This window comes from Terrapene carolina, unplaced genomic scaffold (genome assembly GCF_002925995.2).
Source record: "Terrapene carolina triunguis isolate 2854851 unplaced genomic scaffold, T_m_triunguis-2.0 Scaffold111, whole genome shotgun sequence".
NCBI classification, from domain to species: Eukaryota; Metazoa; Chordata; order Testudines; family Emydidae; genus Terrapene; species Terrapene triunguis.
Window position 1 is genome coordinate 5835956 of NW_020664462.1, and position 20142 is coordinate 5856097.

The window sequence follows — 20142 nt, forward strand, 5'->3', positions numbered from 1 at the left end:
GGCTTCAGGCAGGCCGGGGAAATTCTACTAGAGATGACCAAAGGTGGCTGTTTTACTCTCAGTTCATTCTCTGGGTGGCATAGCAAATGCGTCCCTTTCAATTCAGCCCTTCCCATGCTTGTCTTCCCAACAGGTAAGCACCAGTGAGCTGAGACGCAAAGACAACGAGATGTGGAACATTCGCGTCCACGCTTTGCTCCACCTGGGGGCGATCGTCGCGGTGGATGTGTTTTTCCATTTCTTCTACATCTTGACCCTTCCTGCGGACGTGAAGTTCGTGACTCGGCTCTCAGACTGGGCTTTAGGTGAGTGACGCAGAGAACCACCTTTCATTCCTGTCCCTTAGCCGCTTGGGCATTGGCAGTCTCTGATTTTAGCAGGTTTAGGAACTTCTCGAGTCTGAAATGTTAACTAATATTTTTATTCAGGTGCCTGGATAATGTAATGTAATAAGGGAAGATAAATCAAGGCCAAAATGCTTAACCGTGGGTGCTTGAAGTTGGGCAACTAAATCATTATTTAGGCAGCTGAAGTAAAAAGGCCTGGTATGCAGAAGTGTTGAGCACTCAGCAGCTCCCATTGATCTCAGTGGGAATCGTGGGAGCTCAGCACCTCTGAAAATCAGCCTCAAGGTGTCTCAAGTGGGGCACCTGGTAACCCAGAATTAGTGGCCAGAGTTCTAAGACAACAAGAGACACTGTCAAAGTATCTACTTTCATGTTCAACAACAGCTTCCCCACTGTTTATCATGACTCTGTATTCGCGGGACCAGAGTCTGAGATTCTGATCTCAGCCACACCAGCGTGAGCACATGAGGCCACCAGAGGGTAAAACGCAGAGGACTTCAGTGGAGTGGCTCCACATCTGCACTGATGTAACCGGGAGCAGAATCTGGCCTACTATGCATGTGTGTGGACACAGGCAGAGGCATCACAGGAGACAGAGCCTTGAATCAAGAGCCACGGGCAACAACCAGATCAAGAGAAAAGTTGCCGCTGTCTGAGCCTGGTTCATTTCAGGCGGAAGGTGTACTTGCCATGGTCCTTTCTGAGACCAGAATGTGCCCATAGCTCAGCCTCTGAACTTATGGGAAGGTTTGAGACTGGAATAAAAACAAACTTTGATTTGTTTTAAAGTGTGACGCCTGGGTTAACCGCGGATACCAGTGCTGAGACGGCTGGCATATGCTACTAGAGCCATTCTCCTCGATGGATCACATGCAGGAACTGAATCCAGGAGTTTTAGATCTAAAAGCACAAACCTCTACTGCTTGACTTAAAAAGACCAGATCTGCTAGCTCAGAGGAAGCAGCAGTCCTAAGCCTATTATTATTATTATTATTTATGTATTATGGCACTGCCTAGGAACCCCAATCACAGATCAGGACCCCACACGTGCCATACAGATTCACAACAAAAAGACAGTCCCTGCCCAAAAGAGCTCACCATCCAAGTTACTTCTATATGAGGTCCGGACCCCAGAGGAAAACGGAGCCCCCTTGTGTTAACCAGAGCGGGTTAAATGCGTATTTTGTTAGAATATGCAGTTGCATCTAGATGAAAATGCTTTGTGAAATCGGGTCAGTTTCACCGGAATTTTGGTTTGGAAGAAAACCAGAGGGGGAAAAAGTTCTGACACTAAGAAAACGTCCCATTTTGACATGTTCCAAATGAAACGTTTCAACTTTTTTGGTTTGAACCCACTTTTCATTTCAATGTTTTTTATTCTGTAGGGTATCATACTAGAAAATAAAAAGGGCAATCTTGAAACACAATGTTTCAAATGACGCAAAACGATTTTTGTTCTGAATTTTCCTTCCCAGAGAATTTCAAAAACTCTGGGGTCTGTTCTTATTAAGAATGAAGCCAGATTTCGAAATCACAAAATCCTTCGCTGAACGGAACTTCTGTCTTCTGCACAGCTCTCGTGTTAATGTTAGATCATGCTGCTGTTTGCCTGCCTCTCACTGGGCTGTTCTCTTTATTCCCTTTGTTGATGCGCACCACACAGCCGGCCTGGCCTACTCTAACTTGGTGTATGACTGGGTGAAAGCTGCGGTGATGTTTGGAATTATCAACACCATTGCTAGGTTGGATCACTTGGACCCGCCGCAGCCCCCAAAATGCATCACCATGCTCTACGTCTTTGCAGAAACGTGAGTGCATCTAAAATGTTAATGGACTCAGGCAGCAGGAGACTGATCCAGTCAGTCCAAAGGAAATATACTGAGAAGGAACACAGCTTTTTCATTTCTCTCTCCTTGCAACCAGTTGGTCAAATAGTCCCAAGATCTTATCGGCTAAGGTTGCAAAGGAAGGGAGAATGATCATATGCTACATACTAGTTAGATAGATGTGGCCATGGTCCCAGATCCTCAGCTGGTGTCAACAGTCATTACTCTGCTCAAGTCTATGGAGTTAGACTGATTTACACCAGCTGAGGATCTGGCCCATTATCCCTGCCTACTGGTACCAGAATGGCGTAAGCACATAGGATGGCAAGAAATTTCTTTAGCGTGGTCCGGGGGATGTAAGCAGGAGTAATGGGATGGACGGAAGAGAAGGGACATGTAGGCTGAATATCAGGGAGAACTTCCCGACAAGGAGATGTATTATCGTGTGGAACAGTCTCCAAAGGGAGGAGGTGGAAGTCCCATTACTTATGACATTTTTAAAACTAGACACTAGGCAATGCAGGAAACAGTCCTTCTCCGAGAGGTACATTCAGTCAGTGAACTACAAAACCTTTCCCACCTCCAGCTTCAATGGTGGATCCGTCAGGACTCCGTTGGATTGTTCCCAACTATCCATAGTGTTACAGTGATGTGAGAGGAGAATTACCACCTTTTTCTGGCCCACTTCTGCTAAAAATGTAGCTTACATCGCTATTTATATCACTGAAGTCAATGGCCCAGAGACGGCTCTGGAAGAGGCATCTGCTTATGCCCAGGTCCCAGTGTGTCCCATTGACTTCTGTGGCGTTTGCATAGGAATAACTCCAAAATCAGATGCTTTGGTGAAACAGACAGTTAAAGTTAACACTGGTATTCTGCGCCTGGCAGACAAACTGGTTAATCAGGAGTAAGTTCAATGGTGTTACACCAGTGAAAAATAGGTGCAAACGAGAGCAGACGTCTTTGAATGACTATGTAATATAGTGCAATTGTTACCACTTCCCATTTTAACATTTTTCTTTCGTTTTGCCTGTTTGTATTTTAGGCACTTTGACAGAGGGATTAATGACTGGCTATGCAAGTAAGTCTCCTTAGGAGATCTGTCATCTCCACTGGGGTTTGGGACCTTCTCTTCCATGGTATGACTGACTCCCTGAATGGCAATGTAACTGGAAGGATGTTAAGCATTATTCACTGTGGTCACAGAGAACCCTAAAGCATCTCAGTTCTCATCTCTTTGCTGATCAGCTCCCTAAGCTGTGATCCAGCCAGTCTGTTTTTTAAAAAAGGGCTGGGCCAACTGGTTTGGAGACAATAAGAACCAGCCCGAACCACCACCCAGAACTCGACTCAAACCTTTTTGCTGAACAATTCTATCCCGGTTCCCCTCCAATCCGATTCTCTCTCGCTCCGCCGAATCCAGGCTCCCAAAATCTCTGGTGACCTCGTTCTGACCTCATATCCCACGGCTTATGCTGCATCCACATCTTCCTCAGCCTTTCAACTGTTTTCAGTAACAATAACATGCTAGTGACTGTGCGAGGAAAGTGTCAGGTGGTCTGTGATTAAATGTTTGTGCACCAGGGAACCTGGTAAATGGTTCATACATGGCGAGGTGGTAGGGTTGCAAACTTTGTAATATTTAAAAACTGGATACTCCAGCAGGAGTGCCAGAACCTTCCCCACCCTGCATCTTCCCTCTGAGGCCCCACTCCAGCCCCGCCTCGTCCCCCCCAAGATCCCGCCAACATTCACTCCTCTTCCTCCCTCCCCCATCACTTGTTGCTATTCCCCTCTCTCCCCTGCCGAGGTTGGGAGGGACTCACCTGTGTAGCCGGGGCTGGGAGCTGCAGCCGCCCAATGCAGGTAGGAGGCGGCCCTGGCTGAGTAAGGGCTGGCGTGGGTAATGACCCGGCACCTCCCCACCACCCCCGCCCACAGTAACTGGACTTTGTGTGTCCAGTCAGTAGATCTGACTGGACACTATCAGATCCTCTTTTCGACCCACCTTTCCGGTCAAAAACTGGGCACGTGGTCCCCCTAGGAAGAGGTGTCACAATAAGTGTATATTGTAAAACCCGTAGCCTTGCGGGAGAAGAGCGAGAGGGGCTGTGTAGTGGCTTGTATTATGGTGATACGGTACATGCTCATTGCTGGAGGTTTCCCAGACATCATCCTTCCAGCCCCCCAAGTAACACTGCCCCGGCCCTGCCTGCTGCAGAATCTCATCCCCAGGCCAAACCCCCATGAAAAGTTTTGGGGTTTCCTACTGGCTCTCCTCCCAGTTGCCCTGCAGTAGGGTGTAACCCTCGCAGTGCCAGACAGCAGCCATCCCCAGCCCCCCACCATTCACTCCCCAGCAGATGTAACCCTTTCATTGCCAGGGGACCCCTACAAATTCTTCCTCCTCCCGTGCAATCGCCAGGAGATAAAACGCCTGCAGAAGACAGTCCTGGAGTAACTTGGTTGGAAGCCAATGCTCTCCATAGAGTAACGAGGGGGGGGAATTCTCTGTTCAAGCTGCAGAGCTGCTGCTCTAGCCCAGGGGCTGGAGTAACAACAACAACAACTAGCTCTTACACAGCACTTTCCATTCATGGCTCCCAAAGGAGGGCCAGGATCACCATCCCCATTTTACAGATGGGGAAACTGAGGCAGAGAGGGGTGACAAGACTTGCCCAAGGCAAAAGCACCAACTTTTAGTTTTTCCCAGCGGTGCCCCACCCCTTGCCCCAAGGCCCCGCTCCCACTCCGCCTCCGCCCTCATTCCGCCGCTACCTGGTCCCACTCTGCCCCCTCCCCAAGGTCCCCGCCCACCTGCCGCTTGCTGCTCTCCACCCTTCCCCAAGTCCCTCCCTGGGCCGCCAAACAGCTATGGCTGGTGGGTGCTGAGCACCCACTATTTTTTTCCCGTGGGTTCTCCGGAGCACCCATGGAGTCGGCACCTATAGCCCAAGGCCATCCAGCAGACCAGTGGCTGAACCAGGAATACAATGCAGATCTCCACTAAACAATACCGCTCCTATTGACCCCTAGGTACGTGTACGATCACCTCGGGGAGAACCACAACGATGTTGTGAAGGAGCTTCGGGCCACTATCTGCACCTTCGCTGTCACCACCCTGTGGCTGGGCCCCTGCGAGATCGTTTACATCTGGTCTGTCTGCAACTGCTTCGGACTCAACTTCGAGCTGTGGGTGCAGAAGTTTTTCCAGATGGAGCCCTTTGGCAGCATGGAGGTAAGAAACTCAACGGCAACCTGCCGTCAGGTGGGGCGGATCATCTGGTTTGGGGCGACAGATGGATAAGAACGTGTGCGACTTCAGCGGAGCTGCACCAGTTTACACCCAGGGGCCCAAAACGCTGGCTTCATACAGCATTTTAGATTTCCGATCCAATGGGGAGCCGTAACTGAGGAACCTCAACACTGTCGCACTCCCTGGCAGTCTGCCACAGAACTGTAGCTGTCCCCGCCTCGGTTTCCCTTAGTTTGTTCAGGGATGGAACCTATATCCATCAGTCTGCGTTTGTAACCCCAGTCCTCCGACTGGGTTACTTGTGTCTCTCCCCTTTTAGGGCTGAAAGGAGTCTGGCCCCACCCAAAGTCCTTCCCGTCTCTTTAGTGGACCTTCTCTCAGAAGTTTGGGCTTTTGACCTCTCTTCTTATCCCTTCTTTTGGGGCTGCCCCCTTTACAGGTGTCTTCCTTTCTTTCTTCAACTGGGCAGGAATAAAGTAAGTTAAAGCAGGAACACAAAGGCAATGTTGCCATCCCTGGTCAGGGTTCTCAGCAGCCTCTGCTCCGTGCGGGGAGGATCCAGGGCTGCCCTCTCCTCTAGGTCCAGCCCAGGGACCCTGGGTGATGCGGTCGGGGACTTGTTTACATAAATCTTCTACTGCTTCCCTGGGCTGCTTCCTACCTCACGGCCTTGACGGTTCCTCCTGCCTGATAATCTTTTCAGATCCCTTCTGGCAGAGAACTGGTTTTCCTGGGCAGCTTCCTCCTGTCTGACCCCCATGGAGCCCCTGCCCTTGGGTTCTCTGGATCTCCAGCCCCCCTGTTCTGGCTGGACTGCAGCCTTTGATCCCCTCCGGCCGTAGCTGGCCCATAGGTGCAGCTGGGGAGGTGATCACTCCCTTTTTTAACCCTTTATGATATGTCTACATGAGCGTCCCATCCTGGGGTCAACAGAGTCAGGCTCGCACTACCGTGCTAAAAACAGCTGTGTAAATGCTGTGTCTCAGGCTAGAGCTCAGAGTCTGACACCCACCCCCTCCGTAGGCTTCAGAGCCCAAGCCACAATGTCTACACAGCCGATTTTAGCACAGTAGTGCCAGCTTGAGGCTGTTGACCCGGGCTAGGCGTCTCGCTGCCATGAGCTGTGTAGACGTAGCCTTAGTGTCCGTTCTGTCGTAGGGTCTATACACCGCATCGAAGGAACATTCCCCATCTTTGGTTGGGAAGGGGTGACAGCCCCATCCCTCCCACCCAAAGCCTTTTGGATGCTTCAGATCACCCTCATTTTGGTTTAGGAAGGCTGGTAGATCTGAAGGGATCACCTCTAGGGCAGAGAGGGCAGCTTAGTCTCCATGGCCATAGAGTCCATGGCCCTTCTGCTGTGATTACCAACAAGGGCTCTGAATGGCAGCCTTTGTGCTCCAAGTCCTTCACGTTCACGAGCAGCAACATGCACACGCAAAATCCAAATTCCCTCCCCCCCCCGAGCCTGATCCAAAGCCCACCTGAGCTCCTGGGTGCTTCAGGGGAGATTGATTCCAGCCAGAGAACTGGAGCTTCCCCTAGGGGAAAATGGAGAGGCCATCGAGGGACCCAGAACTACTACCCGTGAAGCACCCACAGCGACTCAGGTGGAAGTAAAGTTAATGCCAACCAAAAACAAAGCATTTAATGTGTCCACATGGAATTTTTCCAGAATGTTTTTTCATTCTGCATTTTTTTTTTGACATTTCAACTTTTTATCCCGATTTGGGATGAAAACAAACATTGAAATACTGGAATTTCCCACAGGTCTGAAATGCCATTTTTCGATCTGTTCTAAAGACCAGTGACCCCCATCTAAATCTGGGAGCTAGTGGCCGGTAGGAGGATGCTGCCGGGAAAGATGCAAGAAATCACACCAGGGAAACATTTCTGTTGATTTTTACCAACCCTAAACCATTGGACCTGACAACGATGCCCTTCAAAGAAACACTTCAGAGCTAACCATCCCCTCGCTTCTTCAAATTGAACTTGTAACCAGATTATAGCACACAAAGCCAGAGAAATCTTATTGCCCAAGGCACCACAATTCTCAGCTCCAAGGGTCCTGGGATTTCTAGTTCTCTTTGAAGATTGTTATAAAAACCACTTCCCGTCTCCAGTCAATGCAGCGGCACTGAGGATTATGTGCAAGTGACGATCACATTCTGCCGTTGTCACAGGGCTTTAGATTTTTTTAAATCTTAACAGCCTCCAGCTAGTGCTAATGACAATCATGACAAAGGATCGTGCCCATAGCAGTGTGCCTCAAGTCAGCCTGCTATTACTAAGGTGCACAGGAGGGGCAAAAAAACCCTCCCATCATCTAGTATGCACTTCGCAAACATTGGTCCATTCCCTTGTCTACCTGAGCGGAACTCAGTGCAGGACCAGAGAAGTTTGAACAACCCTTGTGCTCCCCCAGGGCTGGGTTCCCTGGGCGCTAACAGAGCCTAAATGCTGCTGCATTCTACACATGGCTGCCCACGGCCCTCAGGAAACCATTCCAGCAACTGGAAATCAGCCACATGTAGCAACATCCCAGCCATGCCCCCTCCCCCAGGCCACATGACATCATCTTTAATCCAAGATTAATATATTAAATAAATAAATTAATGGAGATTTTCTATCTCCTAGAACTGGAAAGGACCTCAAAAGGTCATCAAGTCCAGCCCCCTGCCTTTACTAGGAGGACCAAGTACTGATTTCGCCCTAGATCCCTAAGTAGCCCCCTCAAGGATTGAACTCACAACCCTGGGTTTAGCAGGCCAATGCTCCAACCACTGAGCTATCCCTTCCCCCCCAGGAAACTTTAATTCCTGGAGACTCCAGGCCAATCCTGGAGGGTTGGCAACCCTAGTCCCAGGAGTGCCTCCCGGAAGGTGCTGTGTCCCCAGCTCCCATAGACTTCACAGCTCAACACTTCACAGGATTGGGAGCCAGAGTGTCAAATGGAGGGAGACAATGAATGGGCCAGAGAGAGGAGCGAACAGACTAGACAGGAAGGATGGTTCAGGTGGTTTGTACCTGGGTTCGATTCCCTGCTCTACCAAAGATTCCCTGTATGATCTTGGGCCCATTGAATTCAGTCAGAGTGAGGCTCTAGTCTCTCCACACCTCAGTTACCCATCTGTATAATGGGGGTAATAGCACGATTGTACCTCCCAGGGATGCTCTGAGGATAAAGATGGTGTGGTGTTCAGATACCACCGTCGTGGAACCGGAGATAGAAAGATGGGCTTTTGGAGAACACAGCTAACAAAAATCCCACTCCCCTTAGCAGGCAGCACTGTCCCCTTACGCTCCTGTCCCTCTGTTTCGCTGGGCAGGCCAACATGTCAGAGCCGATGTCTCGGCGGATTAGAGGGATCTTCGGGGCTGCAAACTTCTGGGCCATTGTCCTCTACAACGTCCTTGCCCTCAACAGCCTGGACTTCACGCTGCTGGTTGCCAAGAGAATCCTCCTGACAGGTAAAGGCCTTCTGTTCCCCCGGGGATGGGCAAGCCCTTTTTCTTTGCGTACAGGAGTCACTACACCAAACTCAAACCAACGACCTCCCCAGCCTGGCACCCCTGACTTAACGGCAGGAGCGTTTGTGGTTAGCTTATATGCTCCTTGGGACAGGGACCATCATTTTTTTGGCTGTGTTTGTACAGGGCCTAGCACAGTGCGGCCCTGTCCATGGTTTAGACCTGTCGATGCAATTGCAACGGAAATAATACTAACAGGGATTTATTTCCCCGCTGCTTCCTTCTTCCATTACAGCCGCTATTCCCGTGTGGAGCTGAGATTGTCAGACACACGCTCTCCTCACCAGCCTTGTATTTCTAATAGCTTCTTAGGCAGCTGTATTGGATCCCTTCTGTTATTAAATCCCAATTATTCTCCCATCCCCTAATAACTTACCCTGACTGTGTCTTTCTCACCGAGAGGTGGCAGCAGCGTGTTGAAACAGCCTGGGCTATAAGTGGCTGACTGAGTGGTGCCCAGTCCCCTTCCGGGCTCCCCCACGGGACTGACCGGGGCTCAGGAGGGGGATAATGCGTGACCTGGGGGGTTCAGAACGACAGAAGTTCCTGACGGCTGAGTTCATTGTCGGAGCTAGTCATGTTACTCATTCAGAAGTCCTGTTTTAACAGGTACAGAGCCTAGATCTCTCTTTCTCTGCTATGGAAATCGTTGTGGCTTCTAACACTGCCAGACGCCTGCCCAGTGGAATAACGGCCCTGTACTTGAACCTGCTTATCCTCTCTATTATTGATATTCTAAACGAGGGCCTGTGAATGAACTCTCCTGTTATCTAGGACAGAGAGATGGATAGTTGGGGTGGGATCTCCAGAGGGCAGTTCCAGGCCCCGTGTTTATAGAGGGACCGGATGTGAAGATACGTTGCATGGGGCTGGCTAAGAGCGAGTCTACACTACCACACTACATCGGCACAGCTGCACCGCTGTAGCGCGTCTAGTGAAGACACATATGCCTATGGGAAAGAGCGCTCTCCCATCGGCATAATTACACTCCACCTCAACGAGAGGCGGAAGCTATGTTGGTGGGGAACGTGTCCCACCAATATAGCGCAGTGTGGACAGAGCTTTAAGTTGATGTACCTTACGGCACTCAGGGAGGGTGGCTTTTTCACACCCCTGAGCGCCCTAACTTACATCAACTTACACGGTCGTGCAGACAAGCCCTAAGTGGGACGAAGGAGTCCGTCTGAGCTTGGGGAGCTGAGAAAGTCTTTCCACGGGATTCAAAGCTGGGAGGGCCTCACGGTTTATAGAAGACCCTGCTACTTTGGCAGATCTGGACCTACCCCTGGAGAACTCCGCCCCAGTGGATGAGGGCAGATGGGGTCAGATCCAAAGTCAATGGAAAGACTGCCATGGATCGCTGTGGGCTGTGGCTCATGCACAGACACAGCTCCCCGTGTTTATCACCTCTCAGGACCTGCCCCACACCAAGCAAGGATGCTGAGTTGCATTCAGACTAGCTTTGGAGAAGAACCTCACCCTTTTTATTAGCGCCCAAGCCAAGCTGACTTCTGTCCCTCTGACTCGCAGGTTTCCCACTGAGCACCTTGTCCATCTGGTTCATCACCTACTGCGGAGTGCAGCTGATCAAGGAGAGGGAGCGCCTCCTGGCAATAGAAGAGGAGAAACGAGACAAAGAAAAGGCAGCGTAGAGATGAGAAGAGGATTGGCCCAGACACCTCAGCGGCAGCATCACTTCCTCCCGGCCTTCCAGGCCAAGACCCCTGCAAATGGGGCTCTCCAGCATTATTTGCAGTCAAGCTACTGTACCTCACCCATGTACAAATCTTCTAGCTTAAATAAAGATTTTCCATAAGACTTTAATAAGCTTTTAATATGCTAAGAACATATGGCAGGCTAAGTTCTGTTAGATCCATTTAATAGATTCTAAGACCTGGTCATCTAGTCTGACCTCCTGCATAACACAGGCCGTAAGTTTTCACCCACTGATCCCAGCATCTCAAGCCCATAACTTCTAGCTGAGCTAAAGCATTCAGTCCTTTTGCAAGACACACTTGGTGTTTCAGAAAAAGGCATTTCTGTAATGCACCGGGCTAATTGTTCTCCCCATAGGAAGGGAAGGATTCCTTCCTGTTCCCAAGAAGAGAGGAACGTCTTATATACTGAAGCACGCAGTTTGGCTACTGTTTTCTTATCCTATCTAACTATAGCTTCGTAGTAGGGATCGAAAAATTACCCAGCCCTTCACTAATGCATTCTGGGTGCTATGCATATGTTTCAATCTAATCTCTGTATAACATAGGGTGACCAGATGTCCCAATTTTATAGGGACAGTCCCAATTTTTGGGTCTTTTTCTTATATAGGCTCCTATTACCTGCCCTCCCCTCGCCGCCACCACCACCACCACCACCACCATCCTGATTTTTCACATTTGCTGTCTGGTCAACCTAGTATAACAACAGAGGCCAACATTAAATCTATATAAACCCCCCCACATTTTTAAAGCCCTTCAAATGATTAGGACTGGAGAAAATGCTTGACAGTGACAGAGAGCTCAGCCTTCAGCTTGCAAGAAATAAAACAGAGGTGACTTGATTGCGGTATATAAGTACCTTCAAGGGAAGAAAATACCAAGTACTTAAGGGCTTTTTAATCTAGCAGAGAAAGGCATAACAAGAACAAATTCGAGTTGGAAATTAGGCACAAATTTTAAACAGTGAAGGTGATTAACCATTAGAACAAATTCCCAAAGGAAATAGAGAGACAGGATGGGAAGAAACTTTGCAGGGATTCTCCATCACTTGATGTCTTCGGATCAAGATGCCTGTCTGGAAGGTGTGCATTAGTCAAAATCAAGTTATTGGGCTCAATACAGGGGTACCAGGGTGAAATTGAGGGATTTGTGCTATACAGGAGGTCAGACTAATGGTGCCTTCTGCCCTTAAATTCTATGACTCTACGAATGAATACGGCCAGCAGCAGCGCCGGAAAGAGCAGGGGTTTCCAAACATCTATGCTGAAGATGGATGCAAGGAAGTCAGCGTCAGTGAGGGCTCAATTCTTCTGCAGAACAGGCCCTGAGCCTCTCTTTTTGAGTTCCACTAACATCAATTACATTTTTAAGTCTATTTAGTGCTGGTGAATCATAGAATATCAGGGTTGGAAGGGACCTCAGGAGGTCATCTAGTCCAACCCCCTGCTCAAAGCAGGACCAATCCCCAGACAGATTTTTACCCCAGTTCCCTAAATGGCCCCCTCAAGGATTGAACTCACAACCCTGGGTTTAGCAGGTCAATGCTCAAGCCACTGAGCTATCTCTTCCCCCCCCCATAGGGCTAGGAGAGTAGTGTGACCTCCATAACATTTCTGGTGTTGGTTTCCATGACACAGATACCGGTCCCCTAGGAATCAAACAGAGACCCACTCGTTTACTTTGTCCTGCCCACTGAAAAGGCTTAGGATCAAATTCATACAAGTGACTGAGAAGTAAGAAACTCCGACCACTCAGCCATTGAGGTCCTCCATATAATGCTTGAGTGATTCTGACAGATTCACAGTCTGAGCCGGTGATGTGAATGGATGAGCAGATGCGCTCACAGAACCAAGGGGCAAATTCTGAGGTTTACTCTGAATGAAGTTGATGGGCAAACACACACGCTGATCCGCTGAAAAATGTTGTGTGGCTTTGGGAAACTGCTCCCTTGAAATATACTGGATTAGTGCATGTGGGTGTGTTTTATACATACAGATACGTCAGAGGGGAGGATGATCCTGGAGGAAAACATAAAATCATCACCGATAAAGTTTGCAGATGACACCGAGCTTGGGGGAGTGGCAAACAACGAAGAGGCCAGGTCACTGATGCAGAGTTCTGGATCGCTTGGTAAATTGGACACAGGGAAACAATAGACCTTTGTAATATGGCCAACTGTAAATGTATTCAACCAGGAACAAAAGGATGTTGGCCTTGCTTACAGGATGAGGGACACTATCCTGGGAAGCAGTAACACTGAAAAAGATCTGGGGAGTTATGGTGCACATGATCTCCAAGTGCAATGCTACAGCCGAAAGGGGTAATGCAACAGTTCCCAAACTATGGGTCGTGACGGGGGTCACTCCGTCAGTGGATGAGGGTGCAGCAATTCTGAGTGTGCGGGATTGTAAAATAGCATCCTTTGCACAGCATGACCTTGCACGTATGGCGTACGCAAGGTCACGCCGCATGGAGGACGCCATTTTGCTCTACAAAATGGCATCCTCCGTGGAGCATGACCTCACATACATGATGTGTGTGAGCTCATGCTGTGCGGAGAACGCCATTTTAAAAATGAGTCCTCCAGGCGGTCTGGGGTCACAGGAAGCAATACGTCTGAAAATGGGGTCATGAAGGGAAAAAGTTTGGGAATCACTCGGTTAATGCATAAACAGGGGAATCTTGAGTAGGAGTAGAGAGGTTATTTTACCTCTGTATCTGGCACTGGTGTGACCACTGTGGAATACTGTGTCCAGTTCTGGGGTCCACAATTCAAGAAGGATGTTGATAAGTTGGAGGGGGTTCAGAGAGGAGCCACAAGAATGATTAAATGATTGGAAAACCTGCCTTACAGTGACAGACTCAAGGAGCTCAATCTATTTAGCTTTACAAAGAGACGATTAAGAGGTGATGCTAGATAAATTCTAACTGGAAATAAGGCATACATTTTTTAACAGGGAAGGAAATTAACCATTGAAACAATTTACCGCGGTCGTGGTGGATTCTCCATCATTGGCAATTTTAAAATCAAGAGTGGATGTTTTTCTAAAAATTATGTTCTAGTTCCAACAGGAATTTTTTCAGGGGAGTTCTATGGTCTGGGTTATACAGGAGGTGAGACTAGACAATCACAATGGTCCCTTCTGGCCTTAGAATCTATGTATCTTGTAGTTAAAGCACCAGGAGTCAGGAGATCTGGGTCTTACTCCTGGCTCCCTGATATAATCGCTTGGCTTGACTCTGGTCTCACACACATTGGTGTAGATGCCAATGACCTCTATGGTCGTACTCCTGATTCATATCTGTGTAAGTGATGCTAGACTGTGGACCACTCTGTGATCTTGGGCAAGTCACTTAATTTCAGGGCGCTTCAGATTCCCCATGGACTATTCCTATCCCTCTCATTCTCAGGCTGAATTCATTAATATTTCTGGAGGAGCTTTGCGATCCTCAGGGGGAAGGGACTTTATGAAGTTCCCACAAGGTGATGCGATTGGACACACACAGGGGGGCCTGGTTCTGATCTCACTTCCGCTGGTGTAACTCCACTGATGCATCAGGGTAAAACCACCATACAGGAGAGGAGAACCAGGCCACAGGCCCTCTTTCTCCACTCACACCCGTTTACACAAGATATAACTCCACATTACTGGAGTGACTCCCAATTGACACCAGCAGGCCCGAGAGGACAATCAGGCCCAATGGAGTGACACATAGGTCTGACTCAGATACACACTCTCTGTTACTCCAGTTTCATGCTGCTGTAATGCCACTGAACTCAAAGGAGTTACACTGTCATAAAACTGGAGTGACGCCTGCCCGTAGTGTCAGGATATCTTTGTAAGACGATCAAGGAGCCAGGCTGATGTGCTCCAGTTGAGGATTTGGTCCAAAGTCGTGGGGGATGGGACGGGCACTGTCTTTTGGTAGAGCCTTTCCTTTGTATAATCTCATAAAACCCACTCAGATGCCAGCCCCTACCTGAACATAGGTTCTGCTGCTGGACATCCTTGGTACATGTTTCTTGGCACAGCCAGCAGCCCCAGAGATGCCAAATTTACCCATCAGTAACAGCAACATAGTCAGAAGAGTCACGTCTCCTCTTTGTGAAATGCAAGTCTCCTCCAGACGGAGGCTGAAGATGTATCAAGTTGCTTCGTGCTGATTCCTTGGACTGGCCCCAGGAGGTTCGAGCCAGGGCGCAGACTATTCAGAGCAGTCAGAACTCATCCAGCCATGGGTGTCAGAATGAATGACTCAAGTGGCAACGCTTTGTGTGACAGTGCAGGGCAGTACTGCCTTCGGTGCACTTGGAGAAAAAATAATCCATTCCCTAAGAATCTAAATTTATCCCGCAGCTGCACCTGCTGGAACTTTCAGCCGGAGCTAATCTTAGAAACTGGCTGAGGGAGCAATCTGCTGGAGAGACACTTAATGAAAGATCTGGTACTTTCCCCCCCACACACATGAGGTTAACCCCACTCCTGTCTTGCTAAGCTACTGCTGATGTTAGACGCTAGCCTGGTGTAGGGGAAAGCGCGAGGAAGGCCTGAGTTCTAATCCCGGCTCAGTGCCCGGCTTGGGGCTGAACAATCTTTCATTCACTGGCCATTTTAAAATCAAGATTGGATGCTTTGCTAAAGGATCTGCTCTAGTTCAAACAGGAATCATTTCGGGACAATTCTCTGGCCTGTGTTACACAGGGGGTCAGACTAGATGATCACAAGGGTCCCTTCTGGCCTTAGAGTCTATGAATCAAAGTCACATTTGGTCCCAGTTTCCTCACCTACGCAATTCTGTGGGGATGGGGAATTCTAGCACTTGCCCATCTCCCTCACAGAGGTGTTGTGAGGCTCGCTTACAGGTGTCAATGCTAAGCATTATCGTGTTTCACTCCTCCCGTGATCAGGTTCTCTGGAAGGACCGAGAATGGCAGTCTCCACCAGGAGATGCCGTTACAAACAATCGTTGCTTTAATTACATGTGGCCAAAATCCAAAATGATCCCAACAAATTCCACCATTGCACAATCATCAGAGGACGAAAACTTTTAACAGCAGCTAGATTATACCATTAACACCACTATTCAGCACTGATGTAGGGACCAATCCAAAACCCACGGAAGTCAATGGAAAGACGCCCGTTGACTTCAATGGGTTTTGGATTAGGTTCTTACACCCTACGCAAATCCACTGAAATCAATGGAGAATTCAATTCGTCTTTTGGTCCGGTGTGTCGCTGTGACCCCATGTGGGACTCCAGAGTGAAAGAAACCATGACCTATGTATATTTCAGGATCATTTTACTCCATATTTACTCATTTACTCCTTCTCATAACACAAGAACTAGGGGTTACCAAATGAAATTAATAAGCAGCAGGTTCAAAACAAACAAAAGGAAGCATTTCTTCACACAATGCACAGTTAACCAGTGGAACTCCTTGCCAGAGGATGCTGTGAAGGCCAAGACTATAACAGGGTTCAAAAAAGAACTAGATATATTCATGGAGGATAGGTCCATCAATGGCTATTAGCCAGGATGGGCAGGGATAGTGTCCCTAGCCTCTGTTTGCCAGAAGCTGGGAATGGGCGACAGGGGCTGGATCACTTGATGATTACCTGTTCTGTTCATTCCCTTTAGAACCTGGCATTGGCCATTGTCAGGAGACAGGATACTGGGCTAGATGGACCTTTGGTCTGACCCAGTATGGTCATTCTTATGTCCTGCTCTCTGAAACTGGGTTAGGTCCAGTCTCAATGAATTGCTTCACCTTATGACCCGGAAGCATAAATAAATAACACACTAATAAAACTGAGAAGATACCATTCAAGAGGGACAAAGAAAAGAACAGGATCTAGAGAGATTAAGGACATGAGTAAAAAATGAGATTTAGCTTGGCAAAGTGCAAACTAATGTATCACGGGGAAAATAATCCAAAACCCAGATATTCAGTGGCAGGGAGAATTTGGATCCTGGCTTTGAGCAGCCCCAGCCCCCAGCCACAAAAAGCAACACTACAGCCGACACGCAGCTTACAAAATCAGCTCCTAAAACGTTGCCGTTTAAAAGCCACAGAAGAAGCTGCCTGAAAAAGACAATCACAGTAGCTGAGCAGAGACAGCAGGGTAAGAGCATTCTAAGGGCCATGTTCCAATCTGTCACTCACCCACCGCTGGGCATGCAGGAGTCAGCAAGGCATCAGATATGTTGTGTGTATAATGGCCATGCAGCCCACTCCCAGCCGGCTAAAAAGCAAGCCCTGCATTGCAATGGGTTGTGTCTTTCTTGAACTCCAAGATGCAAAAATATCCAATAGAACCAAAGAAGATGAAAAGTTCTAGCAATGATGCCCTCTTTCCCACCGTACAGTTGTAGGAACTTGCTTGCATAGCTTAAACCCATCTGAGCCAAATGGATCCAGTGCTCCAGCAGCAGATGAGAAACATCCAGGTCCCTGGCTTACAGACTCCTTGAGCTTCTGCCAGTTCAGTGACGGCCCTTAGGACAATGTGCTGTTTCCATCAGCTTTGGTGCATGAGCAGAATGGGATGCAGCTGTATTTGGGCTGTAATAAAAACTGGTTGTCAGTCAACTAGACAGATAGGGTAATATCTGAGACTGTTGTTATCACAAGCTCGCTGACACTTTGCAAGGTTCTAGTATCTTGTAGCGTCTCTATTGTCTTCCATTCATTTCAGATCATTAAACAATTGGATGTTTTCCCCCATCTTCTAGATGGACAAATTGTTCCACATATAACAAGATGGAGATCTGGGCTTAATTCCTGGCTCTTCCTCAGACTTCCTGTGTAACCTTGGGTGGGTCACCTAGTCCCAGATTTTCACACTCACTCAACCATCCAGCTGCTCCCTTTCTGAATAATGGGTCTGGTGTTTGGATTCCAGGCCAAACCAGGACTTGGTTTGATGGTACCGAAGTCTCAAGGGCTGTTCTCACAGGCCTCCATCCCCAAATGACAACACTTTGGTGAGATCAGTTGCTCTTAGGTGGCTTCCACCACCAATGATGGAAAACTCAGGAGAGGTCTGCCACCTCTAACTGCACCCAGATTAAATCTAGAAGAGGCCCTTTTAGGTCTGGAGCCATCCAGAGCCCAAAACAACAGTGGTAAGTTCAAATCTAAAGCCCAGTCTATGCAGAAATGGCACCGAGTTACGAAAACCTGTCTCTAAGTAAAATTAGTTAAATCGGTGCACTCTTTTTGTGTGGACACTCTTAAATCATTTTAGGCCTGGTCTACCCCAGTTTTTGTATTGGTATTACTATTTCGGTGAGGGCTGTGATTTTTCACTGAAATTGTTATACCAGTAGCATGGCTGTAGTTATTCCAGGATAGATAGTTGCCCCCCTTCCGGTAGGAGAATAACCATAAGGCAATTTTATACAAATATAACGACGCCCACACTGCAGGGAGTGGGTTGTATCATTTTAACTAAACCAGTAAGAGTGGCTGATATCTTTGTGCTGATTTAATTACATTGATTTAATTAAATTGGTGCAATTTCTGTGTGTAGACCGGCCCTGGGGCTAATATCAAGGGAAGAAAATAAAAGAAACTTATGTACCAATTTTACAATCGCTACAAATTGTTATGCTGTAGTTACCCTGCTCAACTCTGTCTGTCAAAACTAATTTACCTCATCACAATCTTCAGGTACAGAGCAATTTTCCTTCTATCTATCTTTGTCTTGTTTACAGATTGTTATTCCATTACAAGAACTGCTTGGAGGAGCCAGCATGTATCCCCGTGAGTTTCAATCCGGTGTTTTTCTGTTCCCCTGATGTGACAAATGCCAGGTACAATGACTGAATGATGTTCTGCCCCAGTGGAGAAGACCTAGCACAAGTGAAAACCAAGATCTTCTCTCCTCTCTGGGCCTGTCTATACTGGGGGTATTTGTACTGATTCATAAACATAAAGTAAGGCTAGAAAGTAGGAGCGGCAGAAGCACCCTAAAAGTGGGGGGACCATACGTGCCCAAATCGTGGCCCTGCCCCCCCCATGCTGCGCTGCCCCCCCAAGGCCCTGCCCCTGCACCACCCCTTCTCCCTGAGCCCCCGCCCTCATGCTGCCCTTTCCCCCAGACCCCACCCATGTGCCGCCCCTTCTCCCCAAGCTTCTGCCCTTGCTCCGCCCCTTCCCCCAAGGCCCCGCTCCCTCCCCCCACCATCGCTCGCCCTTACGGCTGGTAAAAAGTAGGCAGGCCATGGCCCACTCCTCCCTCCCCCCATTCCAGCGCCCCTTCTAGAAAGGACCCTTGAGATCATGTAGTCTGACCTCCTGCATTCCACAGGCTAGAGATTTTCTGTGTGGATGGGAGAGCGGTTAGGGCTAAAATCTGGATAAAAGCCTGTCCAATGTAGACGCACCCTTAATAATAATTGGGAGGGGGAGGGGAAAGAGGTGCAGGTTAGGGGGAAGGGATTGACCTGTGTAACGGAAACGTTGCTATGCAACTCGATGTCTAAGTCTAAACTATAACTATAGAGTGATAACATCATGGTGATTCGAATGGTTCGTCCATTGTAAAATGCTCCCGTGAGCTTTTTGAGCCGTCACAATTTTGCTCTATTACGGTAACAATATCTTGGCAGCCATCTCAGAGCACCGCGGGTGTCGTGATGCTACATACCCTGGCCATTGGAAATGCCACAGAGACAGCAGCAGAGCTGGCCCCCAAACAGGATCATCTTTCTTAGAAGTTATTATGAAACGTGCGTCCCTTTTTCACCATTGAAAATGTGTGAATTTTTTTCAGCTGGCTGTAGATAGCAGGGAATAGTGGGCAACAGAGAGGGAGGACGGCCCAGTGAGCAGGGTGCCAGTCTTACGTCCCGGCTCCATCAGACGCTGTGTGACCTTGGACAAGTCACTTAATCTTTCTGGGCCTCAGTTCCCCATCCGTACAATGGGGATAGTAGCACTGCCCTGCCTCCCAGAGGGGGTGGGAGGATAAATACCTTAAAACTGTGAGGACTGTTCAGACACGACAGTGATGGGGTTCCATAAAAATACAACAGACGGAACAGACCCCAGAGCCTCATCCTCCAAAACCACAGGCCCCTACCACATGTGCTGTAGGAGAACCTCCTTTAGCTGCTTCCAGTAGAGGCCTATGACACACAGGTGAGCATGTCAAACACTTCTCCCCCCAACAGTTACCCTGGAGCAGGTCACGGGAATGTCTCCCTTCCCTTCCCCTCTGCCTCCAAGAAAATCAACCGTCCAAATGACCTAGACAGCCTTAGCTGTGTCACAATGACAGTACGATACGATACCTCATTGCATATCTACAGATTTAGCATCATAGTGTATTTTTAGCCAGGTGAGTCCTGCACTCGATGTTGAAGAGGGGCAGGTGGCGGGGGAGCGGGGAAGAGGGATAACAAACCCTACCGTTCACCAGCTAGGTGGCCGGTTTTTTTCCTTTCTGATTCATCTGAAGG

General features: G+C 48.6%; 1 protein-coding gene across 1 annotated transcript in view; it reads left to right on the plus strand.

Annotated features, from left to right (window-relative positions):
• HHATL (hedgehog acyltransferase like) overlaps positions 1-10769 on the plus strand; it is a 34558-nt gene extending 23789 nt beyond the window's left edge. Inside the window, exons 7-12 of the mRNA XM_024215221.1 lie at positions 134-305; positions 2011-2155; positions 3219-3254; positions 5210-5411; positions 8759-8900; positions 10491-10769. Coding sequence (XP_024070989.1) covers positions 134-305; positions 2011-2155; positions 3219-3254; positions 5210-5411; positions 8759-8900; positions 10491-10612 — 819 coding nt within the window. The 3' untranslated portion in view covers positions 10613-10769. The remainder of the gene's footprint in view (positions 1-133; positions 306-2010; positions 2156-3218; positions 3255-5209; positions 5412-8758; positions 8901-10490) is intronic.
• Positions 10770-20142: the final 9373 nt, after the last annotated feature.